Source organism: Ictalurus punctatus, chromosome 11 (genome assembly GCF_001660625.3).
Source record: "Ictalurus punctatus breed USDA103 chromosome 11, Coco_2.0, whole genome shotgun sequence".
Classification (NCBI taxonomy): Eukaryota; Metazoa; Chordata; class Actinopteri; order Siluriformes; family Ictaluridae; genus Ictalurus; species Ictalurus punctatus.
Window position 1 is genome coordinate 26,413,699 of NC_030426.2, and position 23,461 is coordinate 26,437,159.

At 45.4% G+C, this 23,461-nt stretch overlaps 1 protein-coding gene across 5 annotated transcripts in view; it reads left to right on the top strand.

Annotated features, from left to right (window-relative positions):
• Nucleotides 1-23,461, top strand: part of herc2 (HECT and RLD domain containing E3 ubiquitin protein ligase 2) — a 60,971-nt gene that overhangs the window by 20,280 nt on the left and 17,230 nt on the right. For 4 of the 5 annotated variants that reach the window (XM_053683469.1, XM_053683473.1, XM_053683472.1 and 1 more), the window contains exons 29-66: nucleotides 311-443; nucleotides 557-684; nucleotides 2,398-2,593; nucleotides 2,684-2,814; nucleotides 2,997-3,170; nucleotides 3,874-4,010; nucleotides 4,463-4,614; nucleotides 4,775-4,966; nucleotides 5,500-5,687; nucleotides 5,786-5,978; nucleotides 6,336-6,518; nucleotides 6,626-6,810; nucleotides 7,007-7,154; nucleotides 7,692-7,888; nucleotides 7,978-8,208; nucleotides 9,307-9,445; nucleotides 11,145-11,291; nucleotides 12,053-12,198; nucleotides 12,294-12,561; nucleotides 12,718-12,860; nucleotides 12,994-13,092; nucleotides 14,266-14,434; nucleotides 14,573-14,698; nucleotides 15,192-15,300; nucleotides 15,405-15,544; nucleotides 15,822-16,012; nucleotides 18,669-18,774; nucleotides 18,881-18,972; nucleotides 19,051-19,226; nucleotides 19,317-19,428; nucleotides 19,516-19,597; nucleotides 19,752-19,895; nucleotides 21,187-21,277; nucleotides 21,385-21,562; nucleotides 21,648-21,729; nucleotides 21,808-21,979; nucleotides 22,100-22,244; nucleotides 23,149-23,374. In XM_053683469.1, the coding sequence (XP_053539444.1) occupies nucleotides 311-443; nucleotides 557-684; nucleotides 2,398-2,593; nucleotides 2,684-2,814; nucleotides 2,997-3,170; nucleotides 3,874-4,010; nucleotides 4,463-4,614; nucleotides 4,775-4,966; nucleotides 5,500-5,687; nucleotides 5,786-5,978; nucleotides 6,336-6,518; nucleotides 6,626-6,810; nucleotides 7,007-7,154; nucleotides 7,692-7,888; nucleotides 7,978-8,208; nucleotides 9,307-9,445; nucleotides 11,145-11,291; nucleotides 12,053-12,198; nucleotides 12,294-12,561; nucleotides 12,718-12,860; nucleotides 12,994-13,092; nucleotides 14,266-14,434; nucleotides 14,573-14,698; nucleotides 15,192-15,300; nucleotides 15,405-15,544; nucleotides 15,822-16,012; nucleotides 18,669-18,774; nucleotides 18,881-18,972; nucleotides 19,051-19,226; nucleotides 19,317-19,428; nucleotides 19,516-19,597; nucleotides 19,752-19,895; nucleotides 21,187-21,277; nucleotides 21,385-21,562; nucleotides 21,648-21,729; nucleotides 21,808-21,979; nucleotides 22,100-22,244; nucleotides 23,149-23,374 (5,851 nt within the window). The remainder of the gene's footprint in view (nucleotides 1-310; nucleotides 444-556; nucleotides 685-2,397; nucleotides 2,594-2,683; nucleotides 2,815-2,996; nucleotides 3,171-3,873; nucleotides 4,011-4,462; nucleotides 4,615-4,774; nucleotides 4,967-5,499; nucleotides 5,688-5,785; nucleotides 5,979-6,335; nucleotides 6,519-6,625; nucleotides 6,811-7,006; nucleotides 7,155-7,691; nucleotides 7,889-7,977; nucleotides 8,209-9,306; nucleotides 9,446-11,144; nucleotides 11,292-12,052; nucleotides 12,199-12,293; nucleotides 12,562-12,717; nucleotides 12,861-12,993; nucleotides 13,093-14,265; nucleotides 14,435-14,572; nucleotides 14,699-15,191; nucleotides 15,301-15,404; nucleotides 15,545-15,821; nucleotides 16,013-18,668; nucleotides 18,775-18,880; nucleotides 18,973-19,050; nucleotides 19,227-19,316; nucleotides 19,429-19,515; nucleotides 19,598-19,751; nucleotides 19,896-21,186; nucleotides 21,278-21,384; nucleotides 21,563-21,647; nucleotides 21,730-21,807; nucleotides 21,980-22,099; nucleotides 22,245-23,148; nucleotides 23,375-23,461) is intronic. The other variant, XM_053683470.1, reaches the window with a different exon arrangement.

Below are 23,461 nucleotides of genomic sequence, written 5' to 3' on the forward strand. Positions count from 1 at the left end.
TGGTGAAACATGATGGTACACTCTAGGGTGCCCCTACAGTCGATAAAATGCAATAGTTTCCTCTAGAGTGCCCTTTTGGTAGACACAATGAAGCGTCCTGTGGGGAGACTCAATGGTAGATGAAAGACCATAGTGCCCTCTAGGGTGTTCTTACGATAATTACATTATTCCACCTCCTCATGTAAAACTAATCCCGCCCCGATCCGGCTTTTAAACTGAGGTCCAGGAAACTAATCCCGTCCGAAAGAGTACTCTAGTCACCCTCGTACCTTTAGGGCCGAGTTGTTAAAGTCTCCCGCCTGTATTTCAGGACTTTTTGTGCCAAATCGAGCGCTGCTGTAAGCAGTATCACCTCATCACTCCCATCACCTTTCCTCTGGAACACCCTGTGGAGGAAGTGGGTCGCCTCCTGCTCTGCTGCCTTCTCAAACACCAGGACCTTGGTAACCTAGCAACCACATCAGGCGTACTCGTCTGGCAGACATTGCCGCGTTGTGTTTGTACTCGCTACTTTTTCTGTTTTCCTCCACGTGATCTCCTGTTTGTTGTGCTGTAGGTCACGTGGCCCTCTCACTCGTCCATCAGTGTGCCTTGGCTGTGGACCAGGCGAAGCAGAGGTCCCTCCCTAAATCTGTGATCGACGTCTGTCGCATGGTCTACCAGGCCAAGTGCTCTTTAATCCGAGTAACACGCTCCCTTTCTCTCTCTTCTCTTTATTTATATTTCACACTGTTTACCTCAGTGATGAGGATCTCCTCCTGCTGCAGAACCATCAGAGCTGGCAATGTTTGTGGGAATGTTTGTAGAAGCAGTAAACAGGAAAAAAACCCCCACAGTGAACCGTTCTGACTGGCAGTAAACAATAAACAGCACGAAATAGGAGTAAACACACTGAACTGTGTTAAATGACAGTAAACAGTAATAAAGTACTGAACTGTAGTAAACAGTAATAAATTGTAAACAATAATAAACTAGCAAATAGTAACAAATTGTAAACAATAATAAACTGTAGTAAATAGTAAAATTGTAAACAATAATAAACTAGCAAACAGCAGTAAACGGTACTAAATTGTAAGCAGTAGTAAACAATAATAAATTGTAAACAATATAGTAAACAGTAATAAACTATCGTAAAAAGTACTAAATTGTAAACAATAATAAACTAGTAAATAGTAATAAATTGTAAACGATAAACTGTAGCAAATAGTAATAAATTATAAACAATAATAAACTAGTTAATAGTAATAAATTGTAAACAATAATAAACTAGTAAACAGTAATAAATTATAAACAATAATAAACTGTAGTAAATAGTAATAAATTGTAAACAATAATAAACTGTAGTAAATAGTAATAAATTGTAAACAATAATAAACTAGTAAACAGTAATAAATTATAAACAATAATAAACTGTAGTAAACAGTAATAAATTGTAAACAATAATAAACTAGTAAATAGTTAAATTGTAAACAATAATAAACTAGTAAACAGTAATAAATTGTAAACGATAAGCTGTAGCAAATAGTAATAAATTATAAACAATAATAAACTAGTTAATAGTAATAAATTGTAAACAATAATAAACTAGTAAACAGTAATAAATTATAAACAATAATAAACTGTAGTAAATAGTAATAAATTGTAAACAATAATAAACTAGTAAACTAATAAATTATAAACAATAATAAACTGTAGTAAATAGTAATAAATTGTAAACAATAATAAACTGTAGTAAACAGTAATAAATTGTAAACAATAATAAATTGTAAGCAATAATAAACTAGTAAACAGTAATAAATTATAAACAATAATAAACTGTAGTAAATAATAATAAATTGTAAACAATAATAAACTGTAGTAAATAGTAATAAATTGTAAACAATAATAAACTAGTGAATAGTAATAAATTGTAAACAATAATAAACTGTAGTGAATAGTAAATTGTAAACAATAATAAATTGTAAGCAATAATAAACTAGTAAACAGTAATAAATTATAAACAATAATAAACTGTAGTAAATAGTAATAAATTGTAAACAATAATAAACTGTAGCAAATAGTAATAAATTGTAAACAATAATAAACTAGTGAATAGTAATAAATTGTAAACAATAGTAAACTGTAGTAAACAGTAATAAATTGTAAACAATAATAAACTATTGTAAACAATAATAAATTGTAAGCAATAATAAACTAGTAAACAATAATAAATTATAAACAATAATAAACTGTAGCAAATAGTAATAAATTGTAAACAATAATAAGCTGTAGAGAACAGTAGCAAATTGTAAACAGTAATAAATTGTAACCAATAATAAACTAGTAAACAATAATAAACTGTAGTAAACAGTACTGAACATGTGATGCCCCCTCCCCCCTCCCCCCGCCTTCCCCCAGACTCATCAGGAGCAGGGCCGGTCGTATAAGGAGGTGTGCGCTCCCGTGATCGAGAGGTTGCGTTTCCTCTTTAACGAGCTGAGGCCGGCGGTCAGTAACGACCTGTCTATCGTGTGCAAGCTGAAGCTGTTGAGCTCGCAGCCTCGTTGGAAGATGATCACTCGGAAACTGATCAGAGAGCTCCGGAAGAAGAGAGGTGAGCTCCGACCCGGCAGATCTTAAAGTCTTCGATACTTACCGCTGCGTTTGAAGAGTTATAATCGTCATTGCGCTCCTTCCCTCTCAGTGCCTAAGAAGTCAGAGTCTGCAGATGTAGAGGAGATTAAGCAGGAGAGAGACGGGACCAATGAGGAGGAGCCTCCACTTCCTGTCAGTCCCACACCTGTGGACAAGAAACAACCTGTTAAATCTCCCAAGGTGAAGGTCTGATACGCTGCTAGTCCTGTGTCTCTGAGCGTTATCCCTGCTACAGCGATGTGACTGGATGTGTTTGGTCAGCACTACTGTTCTGTCTGTAACGATGTATACTAAGTGCTTAGGCTTCTTTGTTACCTAACCCTATTTTTTTTTTTTTCCCCCCCTAACCCTCCGTGTCTCAGGATAAGTGGCAGCCGCTGCTGAACACGGTGGTGAACGTCCAGAAGTACCGCTGGCTGAAGCACAGCGTGCATGGCTCGTGCTCTCAGTCCAGCCTCATGGGCACCATCGTGGAGTTCGCCCTCAAAGAGGAGCCTCTCGACGTGGAGAAGATGAGGAAGTGCCTCCTCAAGCAGGTGCACAAGAAGCACGACTCTGGGATGGATCTGCATATTTAAATAATTAATCTGATCTCGTTCTCATCGTAGGTTGCCCTTTGGATAAGACGCAGAGCTAAATTAGCAGTTTTCCGTTCAAAACAAACGTCCCAACGTAGAAAAACAAGCCTTTAATTTATTCACGATGGGGTATTTTAAACATCGTTGTAATTGTTGGGGAATTGGTGTTAAGCGGAATAACACACTCCAGACTGTCTGCTTATAGAAGAACAACGTTAAGTGAGAAGTAGAAGATGATTTGAGCAATAAATATGTCGTGAATTAATGCCACAAAATGCTTTCGACAAATTATATGGTAATGATATGCAAATGATTAAGGAATACCCGGAAATATTTATCCCCAGGACGCCTTTAGCTAGATCACTATCTCAGCCGATATCATCGACCGACCAAATGAGCGTTGTTATGGTTACGACAGGTTTGGCCTGGGGGTAAATAAAAATTGAGAATCTGATCTTGAAATCGCACTTGAACGGTGGCGAATATGCAGACGTTGGGGGCGTGTCTCACTTTGCATATTCGTGTATATTCAAAGATCCTGGCTTTTGATTGAGCGATGCGTGGAAGAGAGAGGCCAGGTTGTTTTATTTTTAGATAAATTACACGTAAATCAGTCCGAAACCGATACGACCCATGTGACGAGTGAATGTTGTGTCCACAGCTGGAGAGGGCAGAGGTGAGGCTGGAGGGTATCGACACCATGCTGAAGCTAGCGTCCAAAACCTTCCTGCTGCCGTCTGTACAGTACGCCATGCTCAGCGGGTGGCAAAGGGTCGTCCCCGAAGGTCCTAACATAGGGTAAATATCCAGCTCGCCACTCCTGTTCACGTCTTATTAGTCCTTTCCTTTCACGCGACGTCATTCTGTATAACGGCGGCTATTCCGAGGAGGCGCTTCTCCCCTGTATCGGCTAAGAGGTTTCGTTTTTGTGGAGCCTCGTAGCTACGTTCGCTAGCTATCCTAGTACTGCGTGATGAAACGCTATAGGGTTCTTTTTACTGTTGGATTCTGGATTCTGATTGGTCAGAATGTCGACTAAATTTCTGTAGCGGTGTATATACGTTTTCTGTAAGGAGATGTTTATTTTAATTGATGGAAGGAGCCTCCAGTGTCGAGCTGTAATTATAAGTAAATTTGTTTTTGGTTTTTTAATCCGATTAACTTCTTAAAAAAAAAATATATATATATCTGGAAAAGCGGCTTAATGGAAGTGCTGTTTAACTTTGGATGTATTTCTCGTGCTGTTTTAGAGAGTCTCTGAGCGACTGTCTGAAGGATGTGGATCTCATCCCTCCCTTCAACCGCATGCTCCTGGAGGTCACCTTCGGCAAGCTGTACTCGTGGGCCATCCAGAACATCCGCAACATCCTGCTGGAGGCCAGCGTCCGATTTAAAGAACTGGGTACGCCATCTTCATCTTGATCTTCATGTGAAGCGTATTTCTAGACATATTTAACAGCATGCTCACCTTTCACACTCTCTCACACACACACACACAATACAGTTACAAACCTGAACCTTCACCCGAGACCGATCCATCACGATGCGTTTCTTCCGTGCAGGTGTGCAGCCGGTTCCTCTACAAACCATCACGAACGAGAACCCAGCAGGCCCCAGTCTGGGCACGGTTCCTCAGGCACGCTTCCTCCTGGCCATGCTGCACATGCTGACTCTCAAACATGGAGCCAACAGCCTCAGCCTGCTGCTCAACTCTGGAACCCTGGCTCTCACGCAGAGCGTGCTCCGCCTCATCGGTTAGTTCAAGCTCCGGTTCTCTTTTCAGTTCGCTTCAAAACACTACACGGGAACCTTCTCAGGAACTCGCCGGGGGGAAACCTGGGACGACTTTGAAACATCTTAATATCTAACGTGTGAACCATTAAAAGATCTATGTAGAACCCTCCTGAGATCCCTGTCAGAAGAATCCTTGGTTCTTTTGCTGCTGTTTCAGGATTCGTTTTGAATTCCTGCTTCAGGATCTTTCAGGGGCGGAGACATTTTTGAGAACTTGCTAAATTTAGCTAAAGGGGTCTTCGTGAATGAGGTGTTACTATAGAAACCATAACGATGAGAACACGTTCATACGGTCGAAGCTGCTCTTCTGGGAAATGAATCAGTGCTTTTTGACCAATCAGGACCCAGCATTCGGGAACGTCGCGGTGTAACCAGTAACGTACACGATTATGTACCTGAACAGTGACGGTTCCTTCACTGTGGTGGAAATGCAGCTGTAGATTTTGTTCCCGTTCGTTCCCGAATTTTTTATTTTTCTTTCTTCCCTCCGCAGGTCCGAGTTCAGACAGCAATGAAGAGGAGCAGGCTTCCAGAGCTCATTGTGGCTCAGCTACAGTGCTGGAGGAGTCGAGGAAGGAGGCCGCCCCTGCCCCTGTCCCCGCCTCCGGCCCCGAGCTCGCCGCCATGATGAAGATCGGCACCAGAGTGATGAGAGGACAGGACTGGAAGTGGGGCGATCAGGTAATCGCAAAGCGATGTGTTTTTAAAAAATAAATAAATAAATTATAGAGTGCTACATCACCTGCGTGTGTGTGTGTGTGTTTTTGGCTTTACCGTAGGACGGCCCTCCTCCTGGTCTGGGCCGAGTGATCGGTGAACTCGGGGAGGACGGCTGGATCCGTGTGCAGTGGGACACCAGCAGCACGAACTCCTACAGGATGGGCAAAGAGGGGAAATACGATTTAAAGCTGGCCGAGCCCCCTCCTGCCGCACAGCCTCCCACCGAGGACTCGGACACCGAGGACGACGTCGGTGAGTGCTTCCTACAAGCTCAATCGGAGTACGGATCCGGAACGATCGTAGATGTTTTGAACTAGCCGCTCCTGGAAGCTCCGCCCCTTTAGTAATATCCCGTCTCCATTCGATGTTCTTGCTCGAAAGATGCGCTGGCGTGGCGTCCTCGCCTTCTGTCGTGGTGAACAGAGGATGTTTATTAATGCGAAATAAAATAGATCAGTGTGTGCTCCAGTTAGCTAACATTTAGACACGTGTGTAAAAATAATTAAAAAAAACAATGGTGGATCCGATACGTCTGATATCAAATAGCGAAGGATTGGATTTGGGAGAGAGGCGTATTTGGTGACTCCATGTCCACGAACTGTTTATCAGAAGGTGATGTGACGGAGAAGAGCGCTCACCCGACGGCCATCATGCTGAGCAGCACGGTGAATCTGCTGAAAACCCTGGCGCTGTCGTCGGGGATCCACGCCGAGGTGATGCAGGCCGAAGCCGCCAGGACGCTGTGCGGTCTCCTGCGCATGCTGGTGGAGAGCGGAACCAGCGACCAGACCGGTAATTTAAGCTCCACCCACTCGTAAATAAACTATCCGCCTGGTGACGTGTTCACCGTTTCCTGATATGTGTGTGTGTGTGTGTGTGTGTGTGTGTGTGTGTGTTAGGTTGCTCGTCTCACAGGCTGGTATCCCGGGAGCAGCATCGGAGCTGGTGTACTCTGGGATTTATCCGGAGCATAGCGCTGATGCCCCAGATGTGCAGCACGCTGAGCTCCTTGGCCTGGATCAACCTGCTCATACGTATCGTGGAGGGACATCAGTCTTTCACCGCCGTTACGCTACAGAGACAGGTTCTTCCTCTCCTTCAACAGCTCTGGCCATGGAATATGTTCTGTAATGTTCTGTCACATTGATATAATACCGTGTTATTATAGTCCACGATTGAAGGAAGGATTAAGGTTGCTCTGGTGACGTTACCGAAGTCTCAGACGTCCAATCCGTGGTCCGCAGTCCGATTTTAAAGGTTCCTTTGTCCTGGTTTGTCAGATCCTGGCTCTGCGCCTGCTGCAGGCGGTGCTGCCGTCCTGGGATAAAAGTGAGCGCTCTCAGGATATGAAGTTCCTCGTGGAGAAGCTGTTCGGCTTCCTGGGAAGCCTCCTGAGCACCTGCTCCTCAGACCTGCCGCTGCTCAGAGGTAGAGTACGCCTCACTGCTTTTCCTCTCACACACACGCGCGTCTAGATATACACCAAAACACTCTGGGAGGATACGTGTATATAAATAAATAAATACATATATATATATATATATATATATATATATATATGTAACACAACAGTTTCTACCCAAAGGATTTTGTGAAAAGACATGTGGCTTCACTCCTCTACTGATCTTTCTGTCTTTTTCTATTTCTTTCTTTTGCTATTGTTCTTTCTTTTTATTTCTTCCACTCTGTCTTTCTTTCTGTTGCTATTTCTTTCCTTTTTTTCTGTCTTTCTGTCCCTCTAGCTCTTGTACCTTTTTTTTTTTTTTTCTTTTTTTTCTTCTCCCCCCTCTCTCTCTCTCTGGTGCTTGGTATTTCTCTCCCTTTCGTTGTTGATCATGAAGGACGTCGCTAAGCGATCTTTATCGCTGTACCTTTTGTGCGTTTGGTGAAGGATGTACATGAGCGTGGGCTAATTGTGGTTGACGCACTGAATGTGTGGAATGCTACGCATCTCTGGTTCCACAGAAGGTTCCCTGCGCAGGAGGAAGTCCCGCCCACAGGCGTCTCTGACAGCCACTCACAGCAGCACGCTGGCCGAGGAGATCGTGGCCGTCCTGCGTACGCTGCACTCTCTCCACCAATGGAACAGCCTCATTAACGAATACATTAACTCCCAGCTCAACGGGATCGGAGACGTGATGGCGGGACGAGTGTCAGAAGTGGTACGTTGTCGTAATATAAAAATTCATGATCACCCCCTCACCCCGACCCCGACCCCGTAGCACTCGCTTGAAGTGTTGTTCTCTGACAGGCGCTGCTGGAGGAGTATTTACCCCACGCCGACGCGCCGGTGGTGGGCAGCCTGATGGCCGTGCTGGCCGTGATCGGTGGGATCGATGGACGTCTGCGTTTGGGAGGTCAGGTGGTCCACGAGGAGTACGGAGAAGGCACGGTCACGCGCATCACGCCGAAAGGACGCATCACCGTGCAGTTTTATGAAATGAGGACGTGCCGAGTGTGTCTGCTGAGCCAGCTTAAACCGGTACCCGATAAAATACTGCTAACTTTAATTAAGTAATTAATTAACTAAATAATTCGTTAATTAATTAACATATTAGTCTAGTACAGATATACACTGTTCTCACTCATAGTCCTCTCTGTCCAGTTTGATTATTAATGACGTTTTTTCATATATTTTTCATCTAATGATTTCTAAACATTTCTTGCACACGCAAATCTTCTCCGATTGGTCAGGAGTTTGGTGCCATGTGATTTGAGGGTCACTTCTTATTGGCTCTCGTTCAAGCTGTTTTACATCTGTACATCTTTTTTTTTTTTTTTTTTAATGTAATAATATTTAACTCGTTTAAAAACATGTCGATATGACCTGTCAGATGATTCATATCTAAAAGAGTGTTTAAATATTCAATCTTTAAATATTTAAATAACTATGATAGTTTTGTAATTATTGTAAATTACTTTTAAAATGTTTGCGTTTAAAAAGTGCTAATAGTTATTTATTTATTTATTTATTTATTTTTTATTTTAATGGGAACATGGGTTATATGTGGAACATGTTTAAATATTCAATCATTAAATAAAATTAGAGTAAAAATTTAATTATTTACACAAAAAATGTTTGTGTTTAAAAAGTGCTAATAGTTTTATTTATTTATTTATTTATTTATTTTTTGTTTGCGTTTAAAAAGTGCTAATAGTTTTTTATTTATTTATTTATTTTTTTAAAATGGGAACGTGGGTTATATGTGGAACATGTTTAAATATTCAATCATTAAATAAAATTAGAGTAAAAATTTAATTATTTACACAAAAAAATATTTAAAATTTTTTATTAATGCATTTCTGGGAAATTTCTTCAATCTAGTTTGAAGTAGGTGCTCTAGGAAATAGTCTCTATATTTGGTATTAACTAATAATGAAAGTAAGACCAGTGTTACCGTGGCGATAAAGGAAGCGAAAGCCTGCACTCTCGTCGGACACGCGCTGAAGCGCTGAAGCAGTTCACCCAGGCGAGCACCGAGTCCCGCGGGTTTTGCCGCCCGACGGTTCGGTTGTTTGGCGCGAGTACGTTTTGTGAGCGTTGCGCCTTATGTCATTTTTCTTCTGCTCCTCGTGTCAGTTGCCCGTGGTTCCGTTCAGCGTTCAGAACCTGCCCTTCACCGAGCCCATGCTCGCTGTGTGGGCTCAACTCGTCAACCTGGCCGGGAGCAAACTGGAGAAACAGCGCATGAAGAAATCCATCAGCAGAGGACTCGCCGGTACTGACTACACACACAAACACACACACACACACACGTGTATATGATACACATACAACCCCAATTCCGAAAAAGTTGGGACAGTATAGAAAATGCAACAAAAAACCCCCCAAATAGTCGTTTGAAAATTCAATTCACGCTGTACTATATATATATATATATATATATATATATATATATATATATATATATATATATATATATATATATATATATATATATATATATATATATACACATTATTTGATGTTTTACTTTGTGAATTTAAGTTATTTTTGAAAATATACACTCATTTCTAATGTGATGACTGCAACACACTCCAAAAAAGTTGGGCCAGTCGATTGTTTACCCCTGTGTAACATCACCTTTTCTTTTCATAACACTTACTAAGCGTTTGGACGCTGACTGAAGACTCCTGGTGCTTTAGCAAGTTTAGCAAGCGGAGTTTTCCCCATTCCTTCAGCTGAGCGACTGTACACGGCCTTCACCGCCTTATTTTGCGCTTCATAATGCGCCACACGTTCTCAATGGGAGACGGGTCAGGACTGCAGCAGGCCGTGCTCGCACCCGCTCTCTCTGCTTACGCGACCGTGCGCTTGTAATGCGGGAGGAACGTGGTGCGGCGTTGTCCTGCTCTGGTTGGAAGCGTATGTTGCTCCAAAATGTCTACATATCTTTCTGCATTAATGATGCCCACACAGTTATACCCGCCATGGGCACTGACACGCCCACATACCACGACAGATGCTGGATTTTGGACGTGACGCTGATAACAGCTCGGACGGTCCTTTTCCTCTTTGGCCCGGAGAACACGACGGCTGTTTTATCCAGAAACTAATTGAAATGTCGACTCGTCGGACCATAAAACACGACTCCACTGTGCTACTGTCCGTCTCAGATGAGACCGAGCCCAGAGAAGTGGGCGGAGCTTCTGGACAGCGGTGATGTTTGGCTTCTGCTTTGCAGAGTAAAGTCTTAACCTGCATCTGTGGATGCAGCGGCGAATGGTGTCGACCGACACAGGTTTACCAAAGTGTTCCCGAGCCCATGTCAGGATCTCATTACAGACTCATGACGGTGTTTAAGACGGTGACGTCTGAGGGATCGGAGATCACGCGCACTCAGAAGTGGTTTTCGTCCTTGACCTTTACTCACAGAGAGTTGTCCCGATTCCTTGAATCTTTTAATTATATTGTGCGCTGTAGAAGGTGAAATTATTTGTCTTTGGGGAACGTTCTTCTCAGAGTGTTGGATTATTCTCTGATGCATCTGTTGGCAGATCGGCCGGACTCGACCCGTCCTCGCTCTTGAAGGACTCGGCCTTTTTTGGAGGCTCCTTATACACTATGATTAGACGATCGCCTCACCTGTTTCACATCACCTTCTTATTTCGACTTCACATCGCTATTAGTCCTAAATTGCCCCGTCCCAACTTTTTTGGAACGTGTTGCATGCATCACTTTCAAAATAAATGTTCATCTTTAAAAGACTATGCAGGTGATTAGGTAAAACATCGAATACCTCGTCTTTACATGTGATTATTTTCCTTTAGAGGCATGAGTGTGTGTTTTATTCCTTGCTTACGTGTGAGATAGTAGTGACTGTAGTGAGGAGGTTTGATTATATGTGTGGTGATGGTGATGGTGATGATGGTGATGATGATGATGATGATGATGATGATGATGGTGTGGTCCTGCAGCAGATCAGGTGGATGTACACTTGTTGCGCTGTCAGCAGTTGAGGCTGTACATCCTGAAGGCTGCTCGAGCTTTACTCCTACACCAGGACAAACTCCGACAGATCCTGTCTCAGCCTGCTGTGGTGGACTCCAACCCCGCCCCTGCCGGTACCACACCCCTTACGCCTGCACCACTCCCCCTTACGCCTGCACCACTCCCCCTTACGCCTGCACCACTCCCCCTTACGCCTGCACCACTCCCCCTTGCGCCTGCACCACTCCTCTTTACGCCACGCCACACCCCTTGACACCTACACCGCACCCCTTGACACCTACACCGCACCCCTTGACACCTACACCGCACCCCTTGACACCTACACCGCACCCCTTGACACCTACACCGCACCCCTTGACACCTACACCGCACCCCTTTACACCTACACCGCACCCCTTGACACCTACACCGCACCCCTTTACACCTACACCACACCCCTTGACACCTACACCACACCCCTTGACACCTACACCACACCCCTTGACACCTACTCTTACACCTACATTCCACTGCTGACTTTCTTTTTGTCTTTCTTTTGCTCTTTCTTTTATTTCTCTTTGTATTTCTTTTGCTGTTCCTGTCTTTCTTTCACTCTGTCTTTCTTTCTTTCACCCTTTCTTTTCCTTACCTTGTAATTTCTTTTTGTCCTTTTCACTCTCTCTCGCTCTTTTCAGTCACTCTGTTTCTTTTATTGTCTTCTTTCTTTCTGTCATTCTACCTCTCTTGTTTCGTGCGTCCCTTTTTCTCCTCTTGCGTGCTTTGTTTTTATTTCTCTTTCTTTCGCCGTTTATCTTTTAAGAAGGACGTTGCTTAGGGGTCTCATCAGTATTTTGTACTTCGTCTGTCTTTTTTGGCGTGTGTGTGGTGTGTGTAGAGGAGCAGGTGGGCGTGTCCTCTCCAGATGTGGGTGATTTATCTCCTGAAGGTCCTCTCCCTCCCCTCATCCTGCTCCAGCAGCTCCTCTCGGCTGCCACTCAGCCCTCGCCCATTAAAGCCATCTTCGACCGCCAGGAGCTGGAGGTCAGTGCCGTGTGTTTTTTATTTATATATGTAATATATATAGCATGTGTGTGTATATATAACCTACACACTGAACATGCCCCATGTGTGTGCAGGCGGCCGCTCTGGCTGTGTGTCAGTTCCTGGCGGTGGAGTCCACTCACCCGTCCTCTCCGCTGTTCGAGGACAGCAGCTCGAGCGAGGCCACCACGCCGCTCACCGTGCAGCATGTCCGTCCTCCCAAACAGAAGAAGCACAAGAGCTCGCCCGTTCCTCCCGTTCCCATCGTCCTGCAGCTCATGGAGATGGGCTTCCAGAGGAAGAACATCGAGTTCGCACTCAAATCTCTGTCAGGATCCACAGGCGGCACCTCCGGCACTCCCGGTACCACCTCAGAACACGTTGATTCATTCTCTATAACAGCAGCTCTGAGCGTAGTGCAGGTTTATATTAATGCGCTCGCTCTAATACTGTTCCAGTTAAATTCAGTGTGTGTGTGTGTGTGTGTGTGTGTGTGTGTGTGTGTGTGTGTGGGGTCAGGTGTGGAGGCGCTGGTGGGCTGGCTGTTGGATCACCCCGAAGTGCATGTCGCGGAGCTGTCCGATGCGGACACGGTGTCTGACGAGTACTCTGACGAAGAGGTGCTGGAGGAACTGGAGGAGCCGGAAGCAGCTTTCTCTGTGGTGCGTGTGTGTGTGTGTGTGTGTGTGTGTGTGTGTGTGTGTGTGTGTGTGTGTGTGTGTGTGTGTGTGTGCGTAAGTGTAAACATCTTGATCTTGCTCAGACTCTCTGTTTCATTGATCTTTCTCTTTCCAGCCTCCTGGTGTTGTGGTTACAGAGAGTCAGACGTTTAAGAAGAGATCGGATTTTCAAAGCAACGATGATTACGCCGTGTACGTGAGGGAGAACATTCAGGTGAGGAGTCTCGCACGTTACACCACAGCGCCGTCCAGTTCTCCATTCTGATTGGTCGGAAGGTGTAGATTCGTTTTCTGTAAAGTAGTGTAGCTACAAATCAAGCGTTAACTCTCTTTACGTCGCGCGGGTTTACGCTGACGCTCTATACGTCGCGCGGGTTTACGCTGACGCTCTATACGTCGCGCGGGTTTACGTTGACGCTCTATACGTCGCGCGGGTTTACGTTGACGCTCTATACGTCGCGCGGGTTTACGTTGACGCTCTATACGTCGCGCGGGTTTACGTTGACGCTCTATACGTCGCGCGGGTTTACGTTGACGCTCTATACGTCGCGCGGGTTTACGTTGACGCTCTATACGTCGCGCGGGTTTACGTTGACGCTCTATACGTCGCGCGGGTTTACGTTGACGCTCTATACGTCGCGCGGGTTTACGTTGACGCTCTATACGTCGCGCGGGTTTACGTTGACGCTCTATACGTCGCGCGGGTTTACGTTGACGCTCTATACGTCGCGCGGGTTTACGTTAACGCTCTATACGTCGCGCGGGTTTACGTTGGTTAAACGCTGGTTTAAGTCAATGCGCTTCTTCTAATATGTTATCGTTTCTATAATAACAGCTTGTTCACCGGTACTCGTACAGCGCTAAGATTAGAAAAATGTGTAAACGTTAACACGGTGACGTTTTCTTTAAAGTAAAGAGACGTTTATTTAACACGTGGTGACCTTTATTTAATAAACGTGCTGTTCACTTGTTTCATCAGGGCATTAAGGTGAACATTTTAGCAAGTGAAAGTGTTAAATATGGTCAAGTGTCCTTTTATAAGACTACTCTAAACCCGTGATAGTAGTTTAAAAAAAAAAACAACGAACAGACATTCTTTTCAGGCAGATTGTAAACATTTATTTGTAAAAGGAAGCGAAATGATCAGCTGATAGGATAAGAAATTCAAGAAAGCTTGAAATGAGTGTTCGTGATTACAGCGACACGTCGCACACCAGATTTACAAGCTTTTCGCTGGTTCAGTGGGAATGAACGTGCTGACTGTAACGTCTCTGTGCAGTATCAGTGCACTTAACCTGCTAACTAGCATGTTAGTGAATGATCAGTTTGGAGCTGTATAATATATTGAGGTGTGTGTGTGTGTGTGTGTGTGTGTGTGTGTGTGTAGGTGGGAATGATGGTGAAGTGTTGCAGGACGTATGAAGAGGTGTACGAGGGAGACGTGGGTAAAGTGATCAAGCTGGACCGAGACGGGTTACACGACCTGAACGTGCAGTGCGACTGGCAGCAGAAAGGAGGAACCTACTGGGTCCGCTACATCCACACTGAGCTACTGGGTACTGATTTACACATCACCACGGCGTTCTACACAAACATCCGAGCTAAACAGGCGGTAGCTGAGTGAGCTAATACGTTATTATTATTATTATTATTATTATTATTATGAATTTTTATTTGTGTGATCCCCGTTTCAGGGTTTCCTCCTCAGAGCTCTCCGTCTCACATTAAGATCGGGGATAAGGTGCGAGTGAAGCAGTCCGTCACCACACCGAAGTACAAGTGGGGCTCCGTGACTCACAGGAGTGTGGGCGCGGTCAAGGGTAAGGCTCAGGTTCACACACAGCTCACACACGGATAGACTGATTCACTAATGAGTCTAGAATGATCGACAGTTGTGTAGGTGTTTTTGAATCCTTTATTAATTATTAACTGACCCCCTGCGAGCTCCGCCCCCTTCGTCCAACTCACATTAGCAATATCTCAAAAGGAAAGATGCGCCGATCTTCTATCTAATCTTCTTACGGGCATTGAAACTGTGCTGTACTGGTTTCTCAATACTGGTTTGTGGGCGGGGCTGTGTGTGAGCTCTGTCCAATCACGTCACAAGGACGGTAAGACCCTGCATGCTAAAACAGCCGGTTAGATACGTTGTACGAGATGGCAGGAAGACGTGGGGGCGTTTCTAATTTGCATAATCTTGCATATTCATAGATCTTGGTAATTGTAAGGAGGAGGGTGAAGATGTTCGTAGTCTGGTTTCTTGGATATTCAGAAATGTTTGCTGTTCTAACGTGTGTGTGTGTGTGTGTGTAGCCTTCAGTGCGAATGGAAAAGACGTGATCGTGGACTTCCCTCAGCAGTCCCACTGGACAGGGCTGCTGTCAGAGATGGAGCTGGTGCCGAGCGTACACCCCGGCGTCAGGTACTCGCTCCTGTCCCGACCGAACCGACCCGATTAGCTCCGACGTTCCTCTCGACGTGACGCGTTTATTCTTTTTTTTTTTTTTTTTTCCTTTTCGTCCACAGGTGCGACGGCTGTCAGATGTTCCCCATCAACGGACCCAGGTTCAAGTGCCGGAGCTGCGACGACTTTGATTACTGCGAAAGCTGCTTCAAAACCCGCAAACACAACCCCAGACACTCGTTCGGACGGATTAACGAACCGGGTCAGTCCCAATCACTGAATTCTGGATTCTGATTGGTCAGAAGGCTTTACAGTTTTATATTAATCTGATCGTAAACAGATCGGAGAACGGAGAACGGGAGCTAACTTCTTTTGTGCACGTTCCACAACATCCGTCGTAACTCTAAACGGATAAAAATACGACGAGTCATTCTGTAATAAGTTACAGTTTGCAGATGAATTTGTTGTGTGTGCTGTATATATATGTGTGTGTGTGTGTGTGTGTGTGTAACTGTGCGTCTGTGTTGTGTGATGTTCAGGTCAGTCTCCAGCGTTTAGTGGACGCTCGGGGAAGCAGCTGAAGAGACACCACAGCAGCCAGCGGGGAATGCTGATAGACGATTGGTCCAGAGCTGTGAGGAACCTCAGCGTGTCGTCATCGGTTAATCAGGCGTCCCGTCTCATCGACGGTGGAGATCAGTGCTGGCAGTCGTCTGGCTCTCAGGGCAAGGTCCGTCTGCGATCACCGAGGGTTTAGCGTTTGTCTTTCACAAACTGAGATCCTTTCCACTTATTTCGGCATGTAGTAAATGCAATAAATAAAGGCGCGGGTGCCAATACTTTTAATCTTGGTGGAAATGGATAGAATATTCTATGCAGCGTAGTGTACATGACATTATTGCTTAACGAGGTGATATTTAGACATATGGTGCAATAAGAGTGTCCGGGTTATCGATTGTTGGCTGGCTGGTGATTGATTCATTATTTAATCGTTATTTTTTAATCGTTATTAACCATTATTTTTTTATTGGTTAGTTGGTTGGTTAATTGATTGGCTGTTTGGTTGATTGGGTATTTGACTGGTTGGATAGTTGGCTGGTTGGTGTATGGGTGGGTGGATTGTTTGGGTAGTTGACTGGTTTATGGATTTCTTGGTTGGTTGGGTAGTTGACTGGTTGATTGGGTAGTTGGTTGGTTGGCTGGTTGGGTAGTTGACTGGTTGATTGGGTAGTTAGTTGGTTGGCTGGTTGGGTAGTTGACTGGTTGATTGGGTAGTTAGTTGGTTGGCTGGTTGGGTAGTTGACTGGTTGATTGGGTAGTTGGTTGGTTGGCTGGTTGGGTAGTTGACTGGTTGATTGGGTAGTTAGTTGGTTGGCTGGTTGGGTAGTTGACTGGTTGATTGGGTAGTTAGTTGGTTGGTTGGTTGGGTAGTTGACTGGTTGATTGGGTAGTTAGTTGGTTGGTTGGTTGGGTAGTTGACTGGTTGATTGGGTAGTTGGCTGGTTGGGTAGTTGACTGGTTGATTGGGTAGTTAGTTGGTTGGCTGGTTGGGTAGTTGACTGGTTGATTGGGTAGTTAGTTGGTTGGCTGGTTGGGGAGTTGACTGGTTGATTGGGTAGTTAGTTGGTTGGTTGATTGGGTAGTTAGTTGTTGGCTGGTTGGGTAGTTGACTGGTTGATTGGGTAGTTAGTTGGTTGGTTGATTGGGTAGTTAGTTGTTGGCTGGTTGGGTAGTTGACTGGTTGATTGGGTAGTTGGCTGGTTGGGTAGTTGACAGGTTGATTGGGTAGTTAGTTGTTGGCTGGTTGGGTAGTTGACTGGTTGATTGGGTAGTTAGTTGGTTGGCTGGTTGGGTAGTTGACTGGTTGATTGGGTAGTTAGTTGGTTGGTTGATTGGGTAGTTAGTTGTTGGCTGGTTGGGTAGTTGACTGGTTGATTGGGTAGTTGGCTGGTTGGGTAGTTGACAGGTTGATTGGGTAGTTAGTTGGTTGGCTGGTTGGGTAGTTGACTGGTTGATTGGGTAGTTAGTTGGTTGGCTGGTTGGGTAGTTGACTGGTTGATTGGGTAGTTAGTTGGTTGGTTGGTTGGGTAGTTGACTGGTTGATTGGGTAGTTAGTTGGTTGGTTGGTTGGGTAGTTGACTGGTTGATTGGGTAGTTGGCTGGTTGGGTAGTTGACTGGTTGATTGGGTAGTTAGTTGGTTGGCTGGTTGGGTAGTTGACTGGTTGATTGGGTAGTTAGTTGGTTGGCTGGTTGGGGAGTTGACTGGTTGATTGGGTAGTTAGTTGGTTGGTTGATTGGGTAGTTAGTTGTTGGCTGGTTGGGTAGTTGACTGGTTGATTGGGTAGTTAGTTGGTTGGCTGGTTGGGTAGTTGACTGGTTGATTGGGTAGTTAGTTGGTTGGTTGATTGGGTAGTTAGTTGTTGGCTGGTTGGGTAGTTGACTGGTTGATTGGGTAGTTGGCTGGTTGGGTAGTTGACAGGTTGATTGGGTAGTTAGTTGTTGGCTGGTTGGGTAGTTGACTGGTTGATTGGGTAGTTGGTTGGTTGGCTGGTTGGGTAGTTGACTGGTTGATTGGGTAGTTGGTTGGTTGGCTGGTTGGGTAGTTGACTGGTTGATTGGGTAGTTAGTTGGTTGGCTGGTTGGGTAGTTGATTGGATTTGTTTTCTTGATTGTTTAATTGATTGGTTGAATGATTGGTTGGTTAGTTGAAAGGTTAGTTGATTGGTTGTGTGGTTTATCGATTGGTAGATTTATTGCTTGATCAGTTGGTTTATTTGTGTGGTTCTCTGATTGGTTCTTTCATTCATTGAATGTTTGATTGCTTGGTTGGCTAGTTGATTAGTTATTTGATTGGTTGTTTGTTTCATTGATTTGTTGACTGGTTGGTTGCTTTATGGGTTAGTTGGTTGGCTGGTTGGTTTATGAGTTAGTTGACTGGTTGATTTGTGGGTTGGCTGACGGGTTTATGGGTGGGTTGGTTGGTTGGGTATTTGGGTTATGGGTTAGTTGACTGGTTAGATGGCGGGTTGGTTGGTTGATTGGGTTGTTGATTTCTGGATTGTTTAATTGATTGGTTGAATGATTGGTTGGTTAGTTGAAAGGTTAGTTGATTGGTTGTGTGGTTTATCGATTGGTAGATTTATTGCTTGATCAGTTGGTTTATTTGTGTGGTTCTCTGATTGGTTGTTTCATTCATTGAATGTTTGATTGCTTGGTTGGTTAGTTGGTTGGTTTATTGATTGGTAGGTTTATAGTTTCATCAGTTGGTTTGTTGATTGATGGATTGTGTGGTTGTCTGATTGATTGTGTGTTTGATTGACTAGTCGATTGTTTGGTTGGTTGATTCGATTGGTTGGTTGATTTGCCTTTTCTCCGGTCACTGCAGCACTGGATCAGGTTGGAGCTCTTCCCTGATGTTCTGGTGCACCGGTTGAAGATGGTGGTGGATCCAGCAGACAGCAGCTACATGCCTTCACTGGTGGTGGTGTCGGGTAAACCACGTCACACAGATTTTCTAAATAAAAATTCTCAGATATTCTCCTGGACCTTTTTTTTTTTTTTTTTTAAATAATTATTTTGACTTCTTCACGTATTTAGGTGGAAGTTCACTGAACAACCTGATCGAGCTGAAGACAATCAACATCAACCCTACAGACACCACCGTGTCATTACTAAACGACTGCACTGAGGTTAGTTACCTCACAGAGTCTGTGTGAGTGAGTGTGTGACATATTTTAAGCTCAGTTTATTTGTGTGTGTGTGTTTAGTACCACAGATACGTAGAGATCGCTATAAAGCAGTGTCGCAGCTCAGGGATCGACTGTAAGATCCACGGGCTGAGCATCGTGGGTCGTATCCGCGCCGAGGATGAAGATCTGGCCACGGTGCCGTTCCTAGCGTCGGATAACGAGGAAGAGGAAGATGATAAAGCTGCCACAGGGAGGTGTGTGTGTGTGTGTGTGTGTGTGTTTTCTTATTTCAGCTCCTTAAGCGTAATAAATGTTCCGTTGTTAATCGTGTTCTCTCGCCGCAGTCTCACTCGGAAGAGATCCTCAGGCATGGAGTCTGCTGCTACCATCAGAACCAAAGTGTTTGTTTGGGGTCTCAATGACAAGGACCAGCTGGGTGGACTCAAAGGGTCAAAGGTCAATGTCAAACGCAGTTGCACCATATGTTCACATTTGAAACATTTAAGTTCGAATCAAACCCTCCCACTTCCTGTTTTCCCCCAGATCAAGGTTCCATCGTTTTCCGAGACGCTGTCTGCTCTGAATGTCGTGCAGGTGTCTGGAGGCTCCAAGAGCCTTTTTGCAGGTGAGAATGTTTCCGATCTGTGTTTTCATGGTCGTCTCGTAATGTGATGTCTTGTGTAGTAATTGCAGTATAATCAGATATTAGTTAATTTAATTAGTATTTTGAGGTATGTGTGTGTGTGTGTGTGTGTGTGTGTGTGTGTGTGTGTTTGCAGTGACTGCGGAGGGAAAGGTGTACGCGTGCGGAGAGGCCACTAACGGTAGGCTGGGTTTGGGTCTGAGCAGCGGCACCATCCCGATCCCTCGCCAAATCACCGCTCTCAGTAACTACGTAGTGAAGAAAGTCGCAGTTCATTCAGGTGTGTATTAATGTTTTACATCTCTCTCGTACTGTCACTCAAAAACATACGGCTACGTAGTACATCGGTTTATATTAATTCTAATTTAATTCATATTAATGTTCTTGTACGTTATCGTTTCTATAGTAACAGCTCATTCACAGGGACGCGCCACTTGATTTAAATGTGTGTGTGTGTGTATGTATGTATGTTTGCTCTAACGCGAGCCAGAACGACCGTTTATCGCCGCTCTAACGCGAGCCAGAACGACCGTGTATCGCCGCTCTAACGCGAGCCAGAACGACTGTGTATCGCCGCTCTAACGCGAGCCAGGACGACCGTGTATCGCCGCTCTAACGCGAGCCAGGACGACCGTGTATCGCCGCTCTAACGCGAGCCAGGACGACCGTGTATCGCCGCTCTAACGCGAGCCAGGACGACCGTGTATCGCCGCTCTAACGCGAGCCAGGACGACCGTGTATCGCCGCTCTAACGCGAGCCAGGACGACCGTGTATCGCCGCTCTAACGCGAGCCAGGACGACCGTGTATCGCCGCTCTAACGCGAGCCAGGACGACCGTGTATCGCCGCTCTAACGCGAGCCAGGACGACCGTGTATCGCCGCTCTAACGCGAGCCAGGACGACCGTGTATCGCCGCTCTAACGCGAGCCAGGACGACCGTGTATCGCCGCTCTAACGCGAGCCAGGACGACCGTGTATCGCCGCTCTAACGCGAGCCAGGACGACCGTGTATCGCCGCTCTAACGCGAGCCAGAACGACCGTGTATCGCCGCTGTGACAGGAACTTGTTTCACCAACATTTCACAAAATTAAATGCAACTACAAACGGGTAAAAATTACACTGTTCTTTATTAAATAGAAAAATAATACGGAGTGATGATCTGATTTGATTATTTTTTTTTACGCCAGCACAATATGGAATTTTTAAAAAATAATATAAAAAAACTGCTTTGAATTAGATTTGAGGGTGGGGCTGGGACTTAATATTCGAGGGTGATGACGTACCATGAAACCTTGACACATGGGCAACATCATGGTTGTCATGGTAACACTGTTCGTTAAATAAACCGCCGAGAAAAATGACCCGGATCGAGATCCAATCAAGAGGCGTTTCCAAATTTGCATATTCATGCATATGTGTACATATTCATACATCTGGATGTTTGTAAGCATGTTTCCAGCCCACTTTTAGTAATATCCCGTGTTTTATTTATTTATTTGCGTTTTTAAACGGCACGATGAGGCGAGGGTGTCTGAAAGTGATTGTTTTTGATCAAATTTCCACGCACAGGTGGACGCCATGCCATGGCTTTGACGGTGGATGGGAAAGTGTTCTCATGGGGTGAAGGAGATGATGGTAAACTGGGGCATTTCAGTAGAATGTAAGTTCCTGTCATGTGTTCAACAAAATATCCTGTCTCGAAGTGTGTGTGGGTGGGCGGGCGGGTGTAATGATGTTAAACGACGAAACGTGTGTGTGTGTGTGTAGGAACTGCGATAAGCCTCGGCTGATCGAAGCACTGAAGACGAAGCGCATTCGGGACATCGCCTGCGGGAGCTCGCACAGCGCGGCCATCACCTCCAGCGGCGAGCTGTACAGCTGGGGTCTGGGGGAGTACGGGCGCCTGGGACACGGAGACAACACCACGCAGCTCAGACCCAAGCTGGTGAGCACGGGTCGTTATTCCTGCCTGACGGTATGGTTATTAATCGTGCCGATGGTGAAGCTTATTTACTCTGCGTGTCGTCCAGGTGAAGGTGTTGCTGGGTCATCGTGTTATCCAGGTGGCTTGTGGGAGTCGTGACGCGCAAACTCTGGCTCTGACGGACGAAGGTAAAAACCCGTATAATCCATACTCGTGCGCTTTGCTTCAGAGATGTGTGTTAAGTGTGTGTGCGCGTGTGTGTGTAGGTCTGGTGTTCTCGTGGGGAGACGGCGACTTCGGGAAGCTGGGTCGTGGAGGCAGCGAGGGCTGCAACATCCCTCAGAACATCGAGCGTCTGAATGGACAGGGCGTGTGTCAGATCGAGTGTGGAGCTCAGTTCTCTCTCGCGCTCACCAAATCAGGAGTGGTGTGGACCTGGTACACTTCTGTTTGTTCACTAATTCAGTGCACACACACACACACACACACACACACACACACATACACACACACAAGTGGCTGGAGTTAATGTGGTCCTCTCATCCCTGACGTGTGCAGGGGGAAGGGAGATTACTTCCGGCTGGGTCACGGGACAGACGTGCACGTGAGGAAGCCTCAGATGGTGGAGGGGCTGCGAGGGAAGAAGATCGTTCACGTGGCTGTGGGAGCGCTGCACTGCCTGGCCGTCACTGACACGGGACAGGTACGTCAGGTCCTACACACACCTCAACATCCACGCCCAGCACTTCTGTACACACACATCTTCATTAAACTGCCTCCTTTGTCTTCTCCTTTCTTCTTCTCATCCGTATCCCTCTCCTTTTCCTTCCTCGACTTCTTTTTCTCCTCCTCCATCTTCTTTCTTTCATCTCCTTCTGTTCCTCCTTTGCCTCCTCCTCATCCTCTTCTTTCTTCTTCTTCTCCTCTGTCTCCTCCTGCTTTCTCGTTGTTTTTCATCTCATTGTTCTTCTCTTCCCCCATTCTTCTTCTCCTCATCCTTCTCCTTTCTTCTTCTCCTCATCCATATCCCTCTCCTTTTCCTTCTTCTCATCCTCGTCCATCTTCTTTCTTCCATCTCCTTCTTTCCCTTCTCTTCCTCCTTTGCCTCCTCCTCATCCTCTTCTTTCTTCTCCTCCTCCTCCTCCTCCTCCTTTTTCTCCTTTTCCTCCATCTTTCTTTTTCATCTCTATCCCTTCAACCCTAACCCTTCTTCTACTTCTTATTCTCTTTATCCTCCCTCTCTTTCTTCTTTCTCCTCCTCCTGTCTTCTTCTACTACTTATACACCTTGTTCTTCTACTTTTTCTCCTTCTCCATCTTCATTTCATCACCTTCTTCTCCTCCTCCTCCTCCTCAATGTTTTCTTTTTCAGATCCTTCTTTTCCTTCTCCTCCTCCTTTTGCCTCATTCTTCTTCTTCTTCTTCTTCTCCTTCTACTCCTCTTTCTCTTCCTTCTTGTCCTCGTCGTCCTCCTTCTTCTACACTCTGTTACTCTCAGCAGTAGCAGCTTTTGAATGATGAAATTGGTTATGGAGAATATATGTAATGAGATTAAAAATGATGCCGGTGAGAGAGTGTGTGTTGAGGTTCCTCTCTGGCTTTGTTCAGGTGTACGCGTGGGGAGATAATGACCACGGGCAGCAGGGTAACGGGACGACCACGGTGAACCGCAAACCGACGTTGGTGCAGGGCCTGGAGGGTCAGAAGATCACTCGTGTTGCGTGCGGCTCCTCCCACAGCGTGGCCTGGACCACTGTGGATGTCACCACGCCGTCTGTTCACGAACCGGTTCTCTTCCAGACGGCCAGGGACTCGCTTGGGGCCTCGTACCTGGGTCAGAGGGCTTCCAATACCTCTAATGAGTGTTGTGTTCATTTGGCTTTAATACCATTACGTGTGTGTGTGTATATGTATATATATA